Source organism: Maniola hyperantus, chromosome 15 (genome assembly GCF_902806685.2).
Source record: "Maniola hyperantus chromosome 15, iAphHyp1.2, whole genome shotgun sequence".
Taxonomy (NCBI): domain Eukaryota; kingdom Metazoa; phylum Arthropoda; class Insecta; order Lepidoptera; family Nymphalidae; genus Maniola; species Maniola hyperantus.
This window is the reverse complement of record NC_048550.1, coordinates 1,882,166-1,901,243: the sequence shown is the minus strand read 5'-3', so window position 1 is coordinate 1,901,243 and position 19,078 is coordinate 1,882,166. Positions and strand designations below refer to the sequence as shown.

Below are 19,078 nucleotides of genomic sequence, written 5' to 3'. Positions count from 1 at the left end.
ACGTTATAAAGTCAATTATTTACTTGGAAATTATAATTATTAAACAATGCCTATTATTTATGTATTAACTATTAATTATTTATATTTAATTAAAGTAAGTAACTTGATTATTTATATATAATTATTCATATTTAACTATTTAAGTATAAAATATTATTATTCTGGATTATATATTTAGTTTTATTTTAAGTTAAAATGATAGTAAGAGTATATATTTTACACATATTTTTATTTATTATTAAATACGGCATAATATACATTTATCAAAATGTGAGTTCAAATATCAAAAGTATCTTTGTTGATTTTAATTGTAATGAAATTGGAAATGGAAGCTAATTATCTTCTTCTTCTTCGTCGTCTTCTTCTTCTTGTCGCTCAAAAATGTTCGATTCATTGTCATCATCCTCATTATCTGTCATGTTCATCTCCAAACCTTCCAGAATATCGGGATCATATGTATTTTCTTCATCGGGATTACTTGGATACAGTGAAGCGTTGAGGCAAGCTTGTCCGTTGCACTGGCCGCAAGCTAAAGAACATTGTAGCCCTGATTTTCTGCATCCACAGCGGGAACCACAACCATTTTTGCAATTGCAAAATATTACTTTAGTATTTCGGCTGGTGCTGGAGGTAATAACGTTCGTATGGCTCCAGGATTTCATTTTCAAGCATCCAGCCCATGCTTGAGGTTCTAAGTCCTTCCCTAACCACGTTTGAATCTGGTAGTAGACACGTTTTATGTGTTGATGAGCTGCTACACTTGTTGGTGGAAGTGTTGACAGTTGTACAGGTTTATTTAGTTTTGTAAATTTGATGAATTGCGTGTAGCGGAAATGATCAATGTTGTCCTCAGATTTTGGAGCATTATATAATGCCAACAAGATGCGCACTCCATTTTCTAATAATGTTTGTTTTGGGCAGTTTTCTTGTTGAAATACTTCCACCAGTTTATCTAAATCAGGAATTTTTTCCAATGCTCTAGTAACAGTTTTTTTTCCTTTTTTAAATAGCGCAGAAGTCGTGTCACAGCCACTGAATGCGTGTAAAAATAAAATGTGCTTTTTAGTACGAGGATATTGGTCCAAAACTTTTAGTAGAATATATTTGTGTTTTGACATTGCCTTTGCCAACTTTTTTTCAAAAAAATTTCCTGATGATGTGACTGAGTACGTCCAATTAAAATAACGAGCAAATCGATATCTTCTCCTATGATGACAGCAGTCTTTTGATGTTCTGATAAGGCAATAGCTGTGTCAATGATGAGAACATCAGCATCATCTCTGGCTTGTTTTGTTGTGATATTAACAGTTTTAAATTTTTCAACAAGCATGTCGATAAATTTTTTTTTATTAGACCGATTTGATAAAAATTTTTCTTGACTGATTGGCACAACCATTGTTTCGTCAAAACAAACTTCATATGATTTTGAAAGTGCAGCAGTTCTTCTTTGTTGTTCCAGTGCTTTAATATTTTACTATAGTCCGAATATCCGTCAAATACAACAACAATTGCTGAGCCATAATGTGTTTGTAAATATTTAATGTACTTATTTAAAATAATAGAGAAAGTATCGTCTTTGCTCCATACGACGCGATGCAGAAGAAATCCACCATCGATGATGTATGTTACATTATTTTCATCAAGATCGATAACGACAGGCATCATATTGTCATATAATGTTGCTTTCGGGTTTTTCTCATGCCATTACTATCAAATAAAGATGTCGGATACGGGCTTAGTTCATACTGAAGATATTCTTGTAAATTACTTTCAAATTTTTGCTTACAGTTATTCTCTGGAAAAGTAACATTGGATCTATAGAAACTTTACAATCATTAATTTTGACAGATTTGTTAATGGCTGAAAGCGGTAAAACCTTATCGACGCGTTTAACTTATTTCGTTGAAGTTCAAACCAGTTATCTTTACCATAGATTGCAATCCGATTTCATGGGCTCGGTGACAATTAATTTGGTCATTTCCAAACGATTCCTGAAGCTAAGGATACCAACTGATTCGTATTTGGAAAGGGATTATGAAGCGTAAACCAACCAACCAGTTCATTTACATCAGTATCATCCCTTTTTATTCGTGAATCTCTAGCATCAACATGTTGGTCCACAGAAATCGAAAGAAATGTTACAAAACCGTTCAATTTCTTCACAAATTGTATTCGTGGCATACATAGCATATACCCACTTACATAGAACACTTTCTTGTGTACTTCGGCCTCGAGATACTCCTCCTTCTGTCTTCATAGATTTCATCAGACTTTGCTCGATTACCATTGTCTGTCCATGTACCAGAATTGAATTTTTCTGTTCGGTTTACAGTAAAGAATCCGTTTTTTAAAGTTCTCAAAAGCCTGTTGATCCATTGTCTCCTCAAGTTTAACATATCTTGAAGATACAAATGAGCTGATTTCGCATATAGGAAATGACCACTAGCATGAAAATAGGGCAGCATTTTTCGCACTGCATCCAAATGTTCTTGAAAAAGTCCCAGCCTTTCAGCGCGAATGAAATCTAGGGCTATTGATACCATTTCAAAATATGCAACCCATAACTGTGCCGTGGGACCTCGAGCTTTTAATTCTTTTAGTTTATCCTGAAATTGATCAATTAACGAGTTGGAGCTGCTCGTACATCCTTCAACATCTTCGTAGGAAACATCGCGACTAGTTATCTGTTCAATTAACTCATCTAACACACAATTTTCAATTTTCATCTCTTCAAAAATCTTTATTGATAATGCAAGTCGTAATAATATATGGCCTCTGATACTTCTTGCATAAGCGTGACCATTCAACATTTTGTCGACCGAATTTGTAGCATATATTTTACTTAAAGCTTCCTTGAGACCACTACCGTCCATTACATGTCCTATGCATCCAAGAAAAGACATGAGCATATGAAATCCTCCAAGTTTGACAACTGTTTTAGACAAGTCTGAGTTTGCATCTGACGCAGCAACCATTTCACGTGCTTTTGAGTACAGGGGCTGATCAAATGTAATTATGCACGTTTTTTGTTGATGTGACTTGGCAATATTTATAGCACTATGTAAAGTTGTATAAATTGTGTCTAAATTACTGGCAGGATGATCAATGAAAGGTAGAAATATAACCTGAGAAGTTGAAAAATTTTGATTATTTTTCGTAAGCTGTTGAAGATAAGCCATTCCACCCTGGCAACGGTGAAAGATTCTTCCATTTTCCGTATAACCACAACAAATCAACTGCATTAAATTTTTTTTCAATCAGTACTTGATCATCATGTAGATTTTGGACTTGAATCTTGCTGTACCCAGGTACAACTGGCTTTTCATATGCTAAAAGAAATACATGTGATATTGCTGCTAACTCTTTGCACTCGGTTTAGTTGTACATTTTTTTATGCGATCATCATTAATTACAGCATCTTTCGGAGTAATTATTTTTATCATTCCCATAACGTGAAGAGTATTATTACCGTCAAGAGTACTGACATTAATATCTGCATTGTCTCCAACATATTGTACCAACGCACCAGACTCTGATGGTAAAATACGAGGTTGTGGATGGTAAACTGCTGAAACTTCATACTGTATGGTATTACTATATGATGCAGCAAATCCTAAAGATGATAAAACATCCAACAATTTTTTAGACCCATATCTTCTGTGAAGAAATACGGAAAGGCCCAACAGTAGCTGTGATGAAAATGAACGTTCTCGTATCGAAGCCATTATTGCGTGGCTAATAGATGTGCATTTCGTTTTTAAATGATCTACTTGTCCTTTTCTATTTTTTAATATCATTTCTTCCAAAAAATGTGATAATGTTTTTGGTATTTCTTCATTAATACAATCTAGCATTTTATTCGGAGGTGGATACGTTTTTGTTTCAACTACAGATGATCTGATGTCTTCCCTAATAATAGCCGCAGCAGCTTCTACAATCCGTAGACGTTCTTCTACAGGAGTACTTTTTTTATTTTCGTACCAAGCTTTTGATAATACGTTAAGCTGTGTATCACGGAAAGATATAATTGTAAATGATCCAATTTTTTTTGTGATTATTATATCAGTTAAATACTTTTGTTGTAATTTTGTAATAATTGTCTTATCGTCAGGTATGTATTCCGTAGGGACATCTTTAAGTTCTTTCAAAGTAAATTGAGAATCTTCATTATTTTCTATATAATAAAAAATCTCCTTCATTGCTTGAGTGACTTGATCATCTTGGCGAGGCTTTTTATCTGCAGATGGTACTCGGGTTAAAAAGTTGGTATAGCAAATAGTATGATACTTTGCTTCAGCAGCGATCAAATCATACTCGTAATATATACGTTCCTTTACTAATTCTCCTAAGGAATCGTTTCGTTCTTCTGCTCTCTTAATTACGTTGTCTTTGAATGCAAGAGTACTTACATTACTTATTGTCCGTCTATACTTTAATTTTTTTTTTCTTTTCTGCTATTTCATCAGCTTCTTGGCCACAAAATAAGCATAACTTTCCAAAATCAAAGACTTCATTTCGTTTTTTACGAGGTGCACTTGACGTTGAAGGTTCACTCTCATCTGTGCGTCGTTTTGATGCAATAATAACATTTTTACTCGTGTACACTTTTCGACACTCGGAATGCACATTTACAGAACTTAAAGTATTTAAATAGTCTATATGTCCATCATTTCTTTCAATACTTGCAGTTTTTAAAGTTTGTAAACCACGTACGACATTCACAGAAACACCTTCTGAAAGTTTCTTATCACATATAAAACACAAATCAGCCATAGCTCTTAAAACCGTACGTCCGTAGTTGCAACGGTACAATTTCAAACTAACGAATAATCTTGACTCATACAAAGTGGAGAGAGTGGCCTTGAATACTATAGAACATCTGTCCCGGCAATGAATAGAAAAGGGCATAGGGTAGGGACAAGTATTTCCAGGTATATAAGTATTGAGAAATTTACGCGTTTTAAAGAAAAGATATATAATGTCGTGTTAACTTAAAATAAAACTAAAATATATAATCCAGAATTAATATATTTTATACTTAAATAGTTAAATATGAATAATTATATATAAATAATCAAGTTACTTACTTTAATTAAATATAAATAATTAATAGTTAATACATAAATAATAGGCATTGTTTAATAATTATAATTTCCAAGTAAATAATTGACTTTATAACGTACTGATAACCATAACTCACGCTTGACCTTGCATTAGGCCGTATATGACTGTACGATGTGCACTCTTCGCGCTCTACCTTCAAAACGGTTGGTCGTATGAAAAAAAAGTTTAAACAAAAGTTGTAGGGAATTTTATAGCCTACAACTTTTATAATAAATGCAAATCTCATTTAACCGATAGGAAGCCAGATATTCGCGAAAAACCGATTTTTGTGACCTTTGACCTTGAATATCTTGAGACGCGGACACGATAACGATTGTGACTTTTGAGACAACATTTAGAATGAAAAAACAAAGGTTCATACCAATTTGCAGCTTATTATCTTTCATTCCGAGGTTGACCCCTTTTTTTACCTAATATGACTGGGCTATAAGCAACTGCCTAAGCTTGTCGATCGGAGGTGTCCGGCTATTAGGCGTCTATAGGTGGTGGTCTGTGGCGTATGCTAAGCTCTCAACGCTTTGGAGCGTTCTAATTGGCAGGCCATCTGTGGTTTTTGCCCATGCTTGCTGTATGTTGTTTTCCACAAGCGTCTAGCGCCGGCATAACACTTATTTAGCAGTCCATAAAAGTGGCCTCAAACACCAACAGCTGCCGCATGCGTGTTCATAATATGTTATATATCTACTAGGTATCTGTGATATCTTTAATCGAAGATATGATAAATTATAATAAAATTAGGTAGATAAGCACAAAATATCTATCATATTAGGTAAGCGCATACATAATATACCTACCTACCTACCTACTTACCCAATTAAATTAATTGCGAAATTAATTTGAAAGAATTAATTAATATTGAAAGATTTGGTATCTTTTTCAAACATCATAGAGCGTAATGTACATCGGCCTTTAGAATGACATTTCGGATTTGTAGAGCGTTGTCTTGACACTCATACCTATATGACGTTTTGTCGGTCTCAACGACAGGGACAGCGCTCTACAAATCTGCTATCTTCTTCTAAAGGTCGATGTACATTACTTTCGGCCGCGTACTGTACCAATACTTAGGTGAAAACCGCACTAAAATCCGTTGCGTAGTTTAAAAGATCTACGCGTTCATGCGTAGACTAGCTGACCCGCCCCGGCTTCGCTCGGGTGGTTCTTCATTTGTTGCCGAAAACACAAATACCAATTTTCATGCAAATAACTTGAAAAACGACGGACTTTCATACAAACTTTCATCCCCTATTTAACCCCCTTGGTAGTAGAATTTCCAAAAATCGTGAAATACGTAATTTTTTATTTGTAACTGAGAGCTTAAATACCAATTTTCATCGATGTAACTTCAAAAATGACGGACTTTCATACAAACTTCCATCCCCCATTTAACCCACTTAGGGGTGGATTTTCAAAAAATCCTTTCTCAGTGGATACCTACTCTTTACAAAGAACACACTCTCCAAATTTTATGTCTCTAGGATCAGCGGTTTAGCCAGTCAGTCAGGACTTTGAATCTTATATATATAGATAGTACATACATACACACAGACAGCGGGAAGCGACTATAAACTATGTAAAGAAGTAGTGTGATACTCACGCTTTCTTCGTCGCCGGATGGAGCAAGGATCCTCTATTCCCAGGAACGTGCAGCGTCTCCCCATGTCCATTGACTAGAACTTCTGCGCCCCCATTTCCTAACGCTTGAGCCGGCGACTCCTCATGCCCATTAACTTCTCCATTGACTCGGACTTCCACTTCCCCATGCCCGTGAGCATGGACTGCTTGCTCCACATGGTTAACTTGAGCCTTTACTGTAGGAGGTTCTGCTACTTGCACTGAGTCTTCAGTCATTTTTGTTTTAATCTAGGTACTGATTCTGAGCACAACTAAATTTTAGAGTATTCGCATCCTCTTCTTACTAATCTCTATCTCTATAATATAAAAATGAATCACTAATTGCTCGTCGCGAATCTCGAGAACCGCTGAACCGATTTCGCTAATTCTTTTTTTATAATATTTATTCCTTGAAGTACGAGGATGGTGATGGCGGTGGTATGTAAGAACATGGAGAAAAATTTAAAAAATTTGAATCGACTGTTAGGCGGAACGAAGTTCGCCAGGGCAGCTAGTGTAATATGAAAAGGATAAATACAGTTTGACAGTTTTAAATTTAATTTAGAGCTGTCAAACCTCGTGAGACTAGCTGCCAGACGCGAGCCTACTGTTTAAATTTGTAGCGTGCACTAAAATTTGGAGTCTTTAAATGTAAAATTCATGTTCCGTCCCTTTTTTGCAATATTAAAAAAAAGATGCATATACTCTAAATTTAGTTTAGAGAAAGACTACAGAATCAGCACCTATACACTACTAAACACTTTGTTAGCCGTATTTTCTCTGTTTTTAACCAAACTTTAAATATTATATTAATCTACATACAGTTATGAGTGATATAAATGTTGGGATTGGATTTGTTATGAAGCGACAAATAAAAACAAGAGAAGATACAGATAAGATTAACACAAAAAATCCACAAAAGTCTTAAACAATTTCAAAAGGATCTCAATAAAGTTCCTTAGAAATCCTCACGCTATGTCCTGAAGACGTGAAACCCACAAGGATATGAAGGCAAAATGTCGGACTTTAATCGATGTAGAAACAAATAATCTTTATGATATCGTTAATTGCTTGATATGTTTTATGCCTCACGTTGTTGATCGATATCTGTGAATCGATTGATTACAAATCATCAAGTGCCAAGTGGATTCGGGTACAATCGTGGCCTATACCGTTGCTTGCTTATATCAGAAATATGTTTTATCATCAAGGTCGATACCTACCTACTAAGTTTTATATTAGTTTTTTTTTTAGATTCATTTAACAAATCAAATGCACTTGAAAATTGTGATTTGTAATTTGTATATTAACTTATTTTGGTGGAGTCCTTTTATTTCCTCGTGGAACTTAGGGCTGCCTCCCAATGTCTTTGGCTACTATAGTACGCGATAGGTCGAGATGGCAATCGGGGAGAGAACCCGTTCAGCTTCCGCCCTAACCTAGTGCGGGCGAGCGTGGGTGACATGCGAGTGTATGTGGCGTCTCTCAAACCCCGACTGCCATCTCAACCTGTCGTAGAAGGTACCTTGACATGGTTTCACGAGAGTCCCACTCGTTTAGGTCTGCCTCAATGAGCCTTCTCCAGGTGTTGGTACTTGGTTGGTCGAGCAGGTCTCCTTCGGATGCCATTGGAACACTACCTACTTCCTCTGTTCGCAAAATATACTTATACCTGACCCATCGCCATCGCCTCAAATCTATTATCTTGTAAACCGGGAGATGATGGCATGTTTCCCGCACGTCTTCATTCATGGAAAATAACGTGAAGCAGTTATTAAAGAAAACCTGAATTCGCGACTTGGTCCGCGTGGACTACACATTTCGAAACCCTATTTTACCCCCTTGGGAGTCGAATTTTTAAAAATCCTTTTTTAGCGGATGTTTAGCTATCTGCATGCCAAATTTCAGCCCGATCCGTCCAGTAGTTTGAGCTGTGCGTTGATAGATCAGTCAGCCAGTCAATCAGTCACTGATAGACAGTCAGTCAGTCAGCTTTTCCTTTATATATTTAGATTACAGTAACTTATGCTCGCGACTTCATCCGCGTGGACTTAAGTAATTTCAAATCCCTATTTCTACCCCCTTAGGGATTGAATTTTCAAAAATACTTTCTTAGCGGATGTCTACGACATGATGCATTAAATTGTGTAAAAAAGTACATACCTACTTAAAAATTAATTTATTAATCAAAAGTCACTTAAAATTTAAAACTTACATCCATACATCACATGAATACTCATATTATTCAAAGAACATTTATTTAGTTACAAAATTAAATTTGAATCGTTTCAACACCAACTTTCCCAATATGAAGATCGACTTTACGCAATATTGCTACATATAAAAGAACTTGTAAAATTCCTAAGTATTTGAATACATAAGTAGAAAGTTAATAGATATTATGTAGAACATTAACATCGGAGTTTAGCCTGTCTTCAACGTCAAATACATAAGAATATATTCTGTGGTCCTAGAATAACCATCGATCATGTAACTATATGGAATATGTATAGATAGGCCCTCCTAGGTTCCAAAACTTATATAAAATCAATCTAATTTACAAAACAAGTCGTAATTAATAAAAGTAAAAACACAACTGACTTGCCAAAAAAATAAATAAAAAGTAAAAAAAATTACATTGAAAATGGCGCCATACAGCCGCCATATTGAATCATTTTCAAAAAAACCCCGGCCAAGTGCGTGTCAGGCGCTCGCACCAAGGGTTCGTATATAATGAATTTTAGCCCCATAAGCTACCACTGTACAAAAATCACATTATTTTATTACTACAGTCCAAGACCCTATTAGACTGATTTGTTACGTACACTACGTATCTAAGTACAGTGAAAACTCGATTAACCGGACTAGTTGTTGTCGTTAGGGATTCGGATAATCGAAAATCTGGATAATCGAATGTATGAAGAAAAGCGGGTTTTGTGCATATTATGTTGTTCACTATAATAGTATTTTCAATTTTCAAAGTAAGATAACTATACCAAGTGGGATATCATATGAACGGGCTTTGGCTGTACATTCTAAAACAGATTTTTATACATAATAGTTTTTGATTTATTGTACAAAATGGCGGAAAAATACTTGAGTATGGAACCCTCGGTGCGCGAGTCTGACTCGCACTTGGCCGAACAATTTTCGGTTGGTAGTCCGGATAATCGCGAATCCGTATAACCGAGGGCCGGATAATCGAGTTTCTACTATACTAATTACCTACTTATTTTGTTTTGATTAATAAAAAATCTATATCGTCGGACGTACCTACCTATATCACCTATTTATATCTTGAAAAAAAAAAATGATTGGACAAACAAAAATTGACAAAGTACTGTACATTTTACAGGTCCATTTTCGTGGATGCGCTCTATGGAATAGGAATGTCTACATACTAGTACATCGATGCCCATAGCTTCATAGGCGTTAATATCTCATGAGCAAAAATTTGTGTAGATTTTCCTAAGACGGTGCCACAGTAGTTTCAGGCTGTGTGGCCACCTCATCCTCTCTCTGGAACAGATAGCTGGTGCCGGGAGTTGACGGAGAGGAGCTGGTTTGTCCGTACGCTCCTGATTGCGGTGGGTAGGTATTAGACTGGTAGCTCGGGCGGTTCTGGCCGTAACGGGTGTCCTGTTCTTGCGAAACTTTTGTGTCCAAGTGGGCCACTCCGCTGGAAAATAATGTAAAATTACGGCCCGTTCACACATGGGAGTCCGATTTACTGGTAGGTACGTTTTTAACGGATACGTCATAAATTTATGCTCTGTTCACACAATATGGCACCGTATAACGTTCAACGGATCCGTCATTACTGGATGCGATGTGTGAACAGAAAACTCGCAGTATACCGCCGCTATTCTACAAGGATGGACGCTGTCGTGTTGTATTGGTACTATCGTCGGAGAAGGAAGATTCGACGTTATTGGCAGCAACCACTTATGGCCCAAAGATCTAGAGGTTCCCATAGAGAGTGTGAGAGAGTGGTCCCAGGTTCGATTTCCGGCAGGAGAAATTTGGAATTATATAAATTCAAAATTTTCTCTGGCCTGGTGTGGTGGGAGGCTTCGGCCGTGGCTAGTTACCACCCTACTGGTAAAGCCGTGCCGCCAAGCGATTAAGCGTTCCGGTACCGTGCCGTGATAGGTATATATAAGGGATATGATATATGAGGTTTAATTAAAACTGTCATATCCCCTTCCAGGTTAGCCCGCTTCTATCTCAGACTGCATCACCACTTACCACCACCTGGTAGGTGAGATTGCAGTCAAGGCCTAACTTGTATCCGAACAAAATAAAAACTTAGTCAGTGGGTACCTTTGATCTCTGTAAGGTCTTCTCTCCCCAACATTACGCCAGCCACTGGACTGGCCGTATCCTGCGGAGTTTAGATCCTGGTATCCCCCAGCGTATCCTCCAGCTCCACCAGTGTATCCTCCAGACGCACCACTGTATCCTCCAGAAGCACCACTGTATCCTCCAGAAGAACCAGTGTATCCTCCAGCAGAACCAGTGTATCCTCCAGAAGAACCAGTGTATCCTCCAGCAGAACCAGTGTATCCTCCAGCTGAACCAGAGTATCCTCCAGCGGAACCAGCGTAGCCACTAGCAGCTCCAGCGTATCCTCCAGTAGGACCAGCGTACGCGGATCCTCGGTATCCCGGATCCCTGTATCCTCCACCATACCCGGCTGAGTAACCGGTATTCTGCCATCCACCACCAGATGTTGCAGGCCTGGAAAATGAAAAATGTTTTTTTTTGAAAATGTTACAATAGAACTTAAAGCTAGCCTTATCCTATTACTGTCCAAATCATGCTCGCGTGGAATGGTGCCAAGAATACCGGCTGCCTTTCCTCGCTGGACTATGACACCTTAGTATAAGTCCCGCAAATTGCTATTGCTAATATGCGCGTGGCCGCCATTTTAGTGACGTCAGCACTAGACTGAAGTTTCGAGCTGATGGTATATTTTTATTTCGGCTAACGTCAAAATTACGTCATTTCGATGTCTATGAGACATGGTTCCAGCGCAATAGCAATTTGCGGGATGTCGTTCCAATTAAGTTTTTCCTTATGGTAATTGCTAAGCTATCAAATGGAGTCTGGAGGGATCTTTTGGACTCGTGTCTCTATACTCAATCTTAGTGCAAGCTTAACAGAAGGCTGTCCTGTACTCCAGATTGAAAAAAATCTGTCGTTACCTAGCATATTGCTGCTGTCCCCAAGCAGTGGCGTCTGGTCGACCTGATGCAAAATAGTATCCACGACCACCCGAGTCCCAACCTGCTTGACCACGGTACGTCTCGTCCCATGGTCTGAAACTGAAATTCATCAGATTATTTTTTCAAAACCAAACTAAGTAATTTCCTTATTTTTGCCATCTCGACCTGTCGCGGACTATATCTATGTCGAATTTTGCTAAAGCAATAGAACCTCTCGCACTTGCAAGGGTCACTGGTAGAGATCTCTCTCTCATAGATAGGTGCTTCCCTGTCCACTTTTGCTCTCTTTTTCTCTTTACAATCTTTACTTTATGTTTTTGGTACAAATAAAAAAAATATGAATCAAAATGAAGACAGAAGATAGGTATATAAAGAATACAAAACGAGCATCATTTTAAACCTATTTGATAATGATAATATTATTATGTGATTGTGTATAATGTATTCCTATTTCTTAATCGCTAATGTAAACAATACTTAGTAATTAGTATGTAACACAACGTGTCAAGAATCTCATAGCAAATTGTATAATTGGTAGAATTAGAGTCGGACATTGTTAGGCATAATTTGTTTCTATCCGTTGAGGTTGAGACTTTGAAGTAGGTAGGTACATTACATACAAATTAATGTAATCGTTGTCAATATTTTTTTTAAACAATACTAGCCATGTTTCTCAATATTAATCCCTTTCCCCTCCAACTAAGCGTGCTAGGAGTAGATACGACAATAATGCAACGAGTGGGGGTTTGAACCCGCAATCTTTCGGATTTCAGTCCGCTCCTTTAACCGTTGAGCTATTGAGGCTCTAAAATTAGTTTTTTATAGTGACAGCCGCACTCAGGGTCGCTTAATCGTTACTTAAGGCATTCCTTATCCATACTAATTCATGCCTTAAGTAACGATTAAGCTACTCTGAGTGCGGCCGTTAAACTTTAAAAGAATATTGTAATTGGAGACTCTACCGATGTCCATGTCAATTGAGGTTTACACTTGGTACGATTTTTCTAAAAATTAAATCCGAAATAGAAATTATTAGACATTCTGAAGGTTAGCAACTTGATAATAGTATCAGACAGTTTTGGAATGTTGAAAATTATGAGGACGATATTTATTTGAGTCTGGTGACCCAAGAGCTGGTGCTTATCTCGCTCAACGGTTAAGCCTTGCTATTCAGCGAGGTAATAGCGCCGGTGTATTGGGCACAATGCCCATAAATGAGCATTTGGACGGCGTATATTTTTTGTAAATATAAAATCTTTACTGATAAGTTTTTTCTACATGTATATATATTATATAGTTTTCTTTTGTATTTAAATTATATTTAATTGTATTTCAACAGGTCTAAAACTTAGCAAAATAAGCCTCCACACTCCACAGGATGTGACACCGTTACGTTAGATTAACCAAAATCTATCGCTGAATCATGCGAGTGAACGATTTGAGGGAAAGCGATGAAAATCGCATTGATGTGTTTGACACGACAGTAATGAATACGGTGGATGTTGTTCAGTGACCTGATTGAAACGTAACGGTTGAAAATTGCCAGTTTTTTATATCCTCATACCTATGATTTAACTGTTAATAAAGTAAAATCATATGAATCACCCCGAAAGGCTTTGGCGCTTTGGAAATCATATTGCTTTCATTCAACGCACGAAACAAGATCTTAGGAAAGTACCATCATCTTCATTGTCATGATTAACTCATGACCGGCTCAGTATAGAGCACGGATCTCCTCTCAAATGAGAAGAGTTTTGGCTATAGTCTACCAGGCTGACCAAGTGCGGTTTGGCAGACTTCACACACATGTGAGAACATTATGGAGAACTCACTGGCATACCGGAAAATATAGATCCTCTTTATTCCCCCTACCGTGAAATTTCGGGCAAATTAAAAAATCGGGTCTTATTCCTTATCAGTTGTCTACATTATAAAGGGAACCTCTGTGCATACCTAATTTTGGTTTTCTAGGTCCAAGGGTTTGGCTGAAGCATTGACGAGTCAGTCAAATAGTCAGGACTTTTTTAAATATATTAATTAAGTATTACTGATGGAGCATTAGTTAAATTTTTAGCCATTTAGCTAATTTTAGTATGGTGTGATAAGATGAATGGCGTCGTACTAGCCATAAAACTAATCTTAAAATTTAGGTTGGTGCCTTTAAAAGTACCTATCTCACCTGTCATGAGGCGCACGTCCAACTCCTGGTCCATATCCTCCATAACCGTCTGAATATCCACTACCTCTGTCATAGCGATCCTCATACAACGGCCGTCTATAACCCGAATATGAGTAATACCCATCTCTTCCATAATCATCATATCTGTCAGGGTAATACCTATCATAAGCAGGTCTTCTGTAAGGATCATCGTATCTATCTCTGTATGGATCTCTTAGAAACTGATCGTAATAATCAGGTCTGTATCTATTTCGGTCATCATATCGATGTCTGTTCTTGTTTCTCCTACGGTGCGGTCTATCGCTGTCTTTGTCATCATCATGTTTCTTATCATCATTGTCATCGGTTCCATTTCTGTTGTTTCTATCATTCCTATCATCGTATCTTCTATTATCGTCATCATCGTACTTATTTCTGTCGGTTCTATCATTCCTGTCATTTCTGCTGCCGGATGTTGGTCTGTTTGAGCGTCTATCATCATCTCTACCTCGTCCTCTATCGTAATCATCGTCATCATCATCTTCATCATCATCACATCGACCGCACCTTGACGGTCTATCATCTAGTCTCCCATATGGTGGATCATAGCCATATCGATCGTAGTAGCTTCTTTCTTGACGCAGTAGAGGTTTTTCGTCTGGAGTTAGTACGGCTGATAGAACGGTTTGTCCTTCTCCTTCGCAGTGGATTATACATGTTAGTACACAAATCTGTAACAAAATTGGTACCATTAAAACATAATTTTCCAAGATATTTTTATTCGTTTGGGGAGGAGGAAACCCTCATTGATACCTCAGTTTTTCGGGCATGCCTGACTCTATTTAATAAATACTGAGTAATAATTTATTTTTGATCTAGTCAAATACCCAATTCCATACGTATCCGTATGTAAACGACCAATTAATGTAATCGCGCCATAATGAGGCACCTTTATGATAAAATTTGTTCATTGTTATATCATAGTGTCCCTGGTTTCACAAATCACAAAAAAACTGTGATCGTATGAATAATGCAGGTAATTAATATAAAGCGGCCGAAAACTCACAATAGCGCAGTGGTCAAGGTCTCTAGATTGCAGCTGGAGTGTGGTTGGTGCCCTAAACTATAAGTGACGTCATACTATTGTTTACAGAGGCCGAGGCGCCGAGCGCAATGTTCAATAGTTCTAACGTGGAAGCAGCTATTGCATATTTGCATTTCATGCCTAATTTTTATCATCTTCATGATAAACCCATGTCATGATAAACTCTGACCAGTCTCTACCACGCTGGCCAAGTGCGAATTGGCAGTTTATACAGCTTTGACAATATTATGAACTAGATGATGTCCGCGAATTCGTCCGTGTAGATTTAGGTTTAAGTATTAAAATACCGTGGGAACTCTTTGATTTTAGTCAAAGTAGCCTATGTCCTCGGGATGCAAACTATCTCTGTACCAAATTTCATTGAAATCGGGTAAACGGATGGGCTGTGAAAAGCTAGCAGACAGACAAATAAACAGGCAGACAGACAGACAGACACACTTTCGCATTTATGATATTAGTATAGATATGGATAGTATGGAAGTCTGCATAACTCTCAAACATGCAGATAAAAAGCTCACATACTTATCTACCTGAACGCTGAAAAGTGAAAACATTAGGTACGCTCCTTTTTTGGGCTGTCGTGTAAAAAACAGAAAATCATTGCATAAGATTACGTTGAGTACAAGGTGAGAATAGAAATTGGGTGTATAGTAGAGTACTATTGTCGATAACATTTACGTATTTGTTTATTGATCCAAATTCTAAAAAGTTAACCTTGACTCTAGGTATCTAATATATATAATACCTACTGTAGTCTGTATTTACACGAATCACGCCAGTAGGTGTTAGTCAATTGTAATCGTGTGTAATAATCCTAATCGACTTATAATTGTTGCATTGACAATTGAAAGGCTATGGGATCGAGTAGGCGGTTGCGAGGTCACACAACCCTAACGATGTGGGCATAACTTGTGGACACATGACGTCATGTAAATCATGTAATCCAATCCGACGAACGCAGGACAAGTGCAGGACAACCTCCCTGTCGCAGTGGTGAGCGCTATGATCTAAGAGCTAACGCGTACCATGGTAAACGAGATGGATAAAATTTGCCCCAGGCTGAACTATGCCTATCATGAACTTAATGTCACGACTGCAAACCAACATGCGACTTTTTTTTCTTAAAATAGAAGATTTTTACTATTATAAATGGCAGATTATATCATCTCTACATTTATAAAATGGCACATTTATTATCATCTCTGTACATTCTGGGGCATGCCTCCATACAATTTTTATTTTTGTCCATCTCCTTTCCGTAAGTACCTACCTACGTTTTTTTCCGCAAAATCTGTGAACTATAGAACTACATTAAAGTGCGCGCACTGCGGAAATATTTCCGCACTGGATTTTGACAGATTAAAATTCAAATTTTCGGAATTTAAAACGCACCGCAAGTTACCGCACCGTGGTGCGCGCTAGCTCTTATAAGTAAGAGCTCGAGAGTTTGATTTTCGCTCGGTGTATATCAGAAATGAGGCGATCCGTAGAAGAAACATAGCAATAATGAGAAATAGCAAATACGACCTCCTTCAGGTCATTCTTCATTCTCATTCTCATTCAGGGGAAAATAGCCGGCAGAAGAGTACCCGATCTCTTTTCCGAGCAGCAGTGTTCAAGGTGCAAATAGCCCTAATGATTGCCAACCTCCGATAGGAGACAGCATTTCAAGAAGAAGAAGTAGAAGAGCCAAATTAACCAACACAGTTTGACGGCTTGTGATTTCCGAAGGTGACGTGACAATGGGCGAGGCACATAGTTCAAAGATTCGGTACAGGTTGGGGTCTCAAGGTGCTGGAATGGCGATCCTGCACCAGAAAGCGCAGCGTTGGCAGACCATGCCGGTGACTATTTTGACGACCTTCCTGGTGCAGTGGTAACTGTGGTCTTATTAGTGGGAGGCCACGGATTCGATTCCTGGATATCGATTATATAATTTCTAAATTTCTGGTCTGGTCTGGTGGGAGGCTTCAGCCGTGGTTAGTTACCACCCTACCGGCAAAGCCGTGCCGTCAAGCGATTTAGCGTTCCGGTGCGATGCCGTGTAGAAACCAAAAGGGGCATAGGTTTAACTGCCATTCCCCTTCCATGTTAGCCCGCTTTCACCTTAGACTGCATCATCATCATGATAGGGTTTCTCCGTTTTCCCATAGCTAATGTTTTACTTCGCAGTTAAAATATGTAAATAGGTACCTATCAAGTGTCCGGAAGCAAGCCTTGGACGAAAACCACGATAATGAGGTAGTGATATAACTTCAAGGATATGTCAATCATGAAGGTATATTAATAATCGTTATTATCAGGTAAAAGCAACGTGTTGGGTAAAAGCTAAACAAAATTAACAAGCTGACAGGCGGTGATAAAATCACGTCGCAACGGAGCAACGGATTGACGTGATTTTTTGGATGGGATTTTTCAAAGACCTGGAGAGTGACATAGACTTTTATCCCGTGAAATCAAAGAGTTTCCAAGGGATTAAAAAACCTAAGTCCACGCGTACGAAGTCACGGGCGTGAGCTAGTGAAAAAAAATTGGTTCTGTAGTAAAATACGGAAACCCTTACTGTTTCCGCTAATTCGTTTGTATACCTGTATGTCACAGACATTTTATCCATACTTCCATATTAAAAGTGTGTCTGTCTGTCTGCTAGCTTTTCACGGCCCAACAGTTTAACCGATTTTGATGAAATTTGGTATAGAGTTAGCTTACATCCCGGGGAAGGACATAGGCTACTTTATCCCGGAAAATTAAAGAGTTCCCATAGGATTTTAATAAAACATAAATCCACGCGGACGCAGTCGCGGGCATCATCTAGTTATAAATATTATTTGTACTGTGTATACTTACCAATATAATGAACCGATCCATTTTGATCAAAATGCAACAGCCTAGCGCATCCTCTATAGATACAAACTGCACTTAGCGAGGCACTGACCTATGCAAAACTCGTTTAGACTATAAAATTACTATAAACTATACCATAAAACCTGTATAGTCAACTCCGATGCATTGTTTTATCTCTACTTTACTACTTAGTTTCCATTTAAAAAGGAATTAACCACGATTTTATTCAATAAAAAAATAGTTTCGAACTGATTAGGCTGTATGATGTTTGGCCTTTGCCTATTAACTAAGAAGATGGAAAAAAGATAAAATTTTAAAAAAAGTAATTGAATTGGTGCGCGTTTTACGGCTGCGTATGTCAAACTGAGCAGCCGTGCTTGCGTCCGGCACTTATAATAAATTATAGTGCAATTGTTTTTTGTCTGTTCATCCACGAGGCCTGTATGCCATTTTGAAGGTTTCTCATGGTTGGATGGGAAATACATGGTAGAGGCATGGTGGTACATGGGTTTTGAGGCCCTTTACGCTTCGCTTCGTACAAGGTGACCGGGCGGAGTTTGGGCGTTTTAGGCCTCCCAATGACAACCTCCTCACAATGAACTCCGAAAAGTTAGAGGTGCATGCTCGGGATTCCTCGACGTCCCGTATATGAAGCCGACATCTTTACCACTATAGGTGCCACTATGCTATCAAGTATATAGATATGTAGTAATTAAGTATACAAGTATCATTCCAATCACCTATGTAAGAATTAATGGTATGTACTTACATGGGCAAGCGTAGAATAATATCATGATTCTTTTGTTAACTGATCGCGTAAAGATTAGAGGTTAATTCATGGGAATTTTTTGTTTATTGTTGGCCAACACAAAATTGATTTACCGATAGAGTTATTGTGTGTTCTTCTGGTTTTTCTTTTACAAAATGTTGTTTGTACAGTTATACTGTATAACACGTAAAAATTAACTCCTCACGCGCCATTTTAACTTTTTGTGTCAAATTTCA

At 37.8% G+C, this 19,078-nt stretch overlaps 2 protein-coding genes across 3 annotated transcripts in view; both read right to left on the bottom strand.

The window, feature by feature from the left end:
- The window catches only part of Myo61F (Myosin 61F), a 52,498-nt gene extending 44,664 nt beyond the window's left edge, over window positions 1-7,834 (bottom strand). The window contains exons 1-2 of the mRNA XM_069503211.1: window positions 7,711-7,834; window positions 6,722-7,000 (exon numbers count right to left, since the gene is read on the bottom strand). Coding sequence (XP_069359312.1) covers window positions 6,722-6,975 — 254 coding nt within the window. The 5' untranslated portion in view covers window positions 6,976-7,000; window positions 7,711-7,834. The remainder of the gene's footprint in view (window positions 1-6,721; window positions 7,001-7,710) is intronic.
- Window positions 7,835-10,172: 2,338 nt separating this feature from the next.
- On the bottom strand, window positions 10,173-18,421 carry LOC117989266 (uncharacterized). 2 transcript variants are annotated; one of them, XM_034976613.2, is made up of 5 exons: window positions 18,077-18,421; window positions 14,146-14,855; window positions 11,946-12,065; window positions 11,062-11,478; window positions 10,173-10,417 (listed from the first exon to the last, which is right to left on the bottom strand). In XM_034976613.2, the coding sequence occupies exons 1-5, from the start codon at window positions 18,095-18,097 to the stop codon at window positions 10,207-10,209; spliced, it is 1,479 nt and encodes a 492-aa protein (XP_034832504.1). In that variant the 5' UTR covers window positions 18,098-18,421; the 3' UTR covers window positions 10,173-10,206. The 2 variants fall into 2 exon arrangements, with proteins under 2 accessions (XP_034832504.1, XP_034832505.1); XM_034976614.2 differs by having other exon boundaries at window positions 11,946-12,059.
- Window positions 18,422-19,078: the final 657 nt, after the last annotated feature.

Coding starts and splice junctions, on each gene's coding strand:
- LOC117989266 (XM_034976613.2), bottom strand. CDS start 18,097: ATGGATCGGTTCATTATATTG. Junction 14,856..18,076: donor TGGATCGGTTCATTATATTG/GTAAGTATACAC, acceptor ATTTTGTTACAG/ATTTGTGTACTAACATGTAT. Junction 10,418..11,061: donor AGACCTTACAGAGATCAAAG/GTACCCACTGAC, acceptor ATTATTTTCCAG/CGGAGTGGCCCACTTGGACA.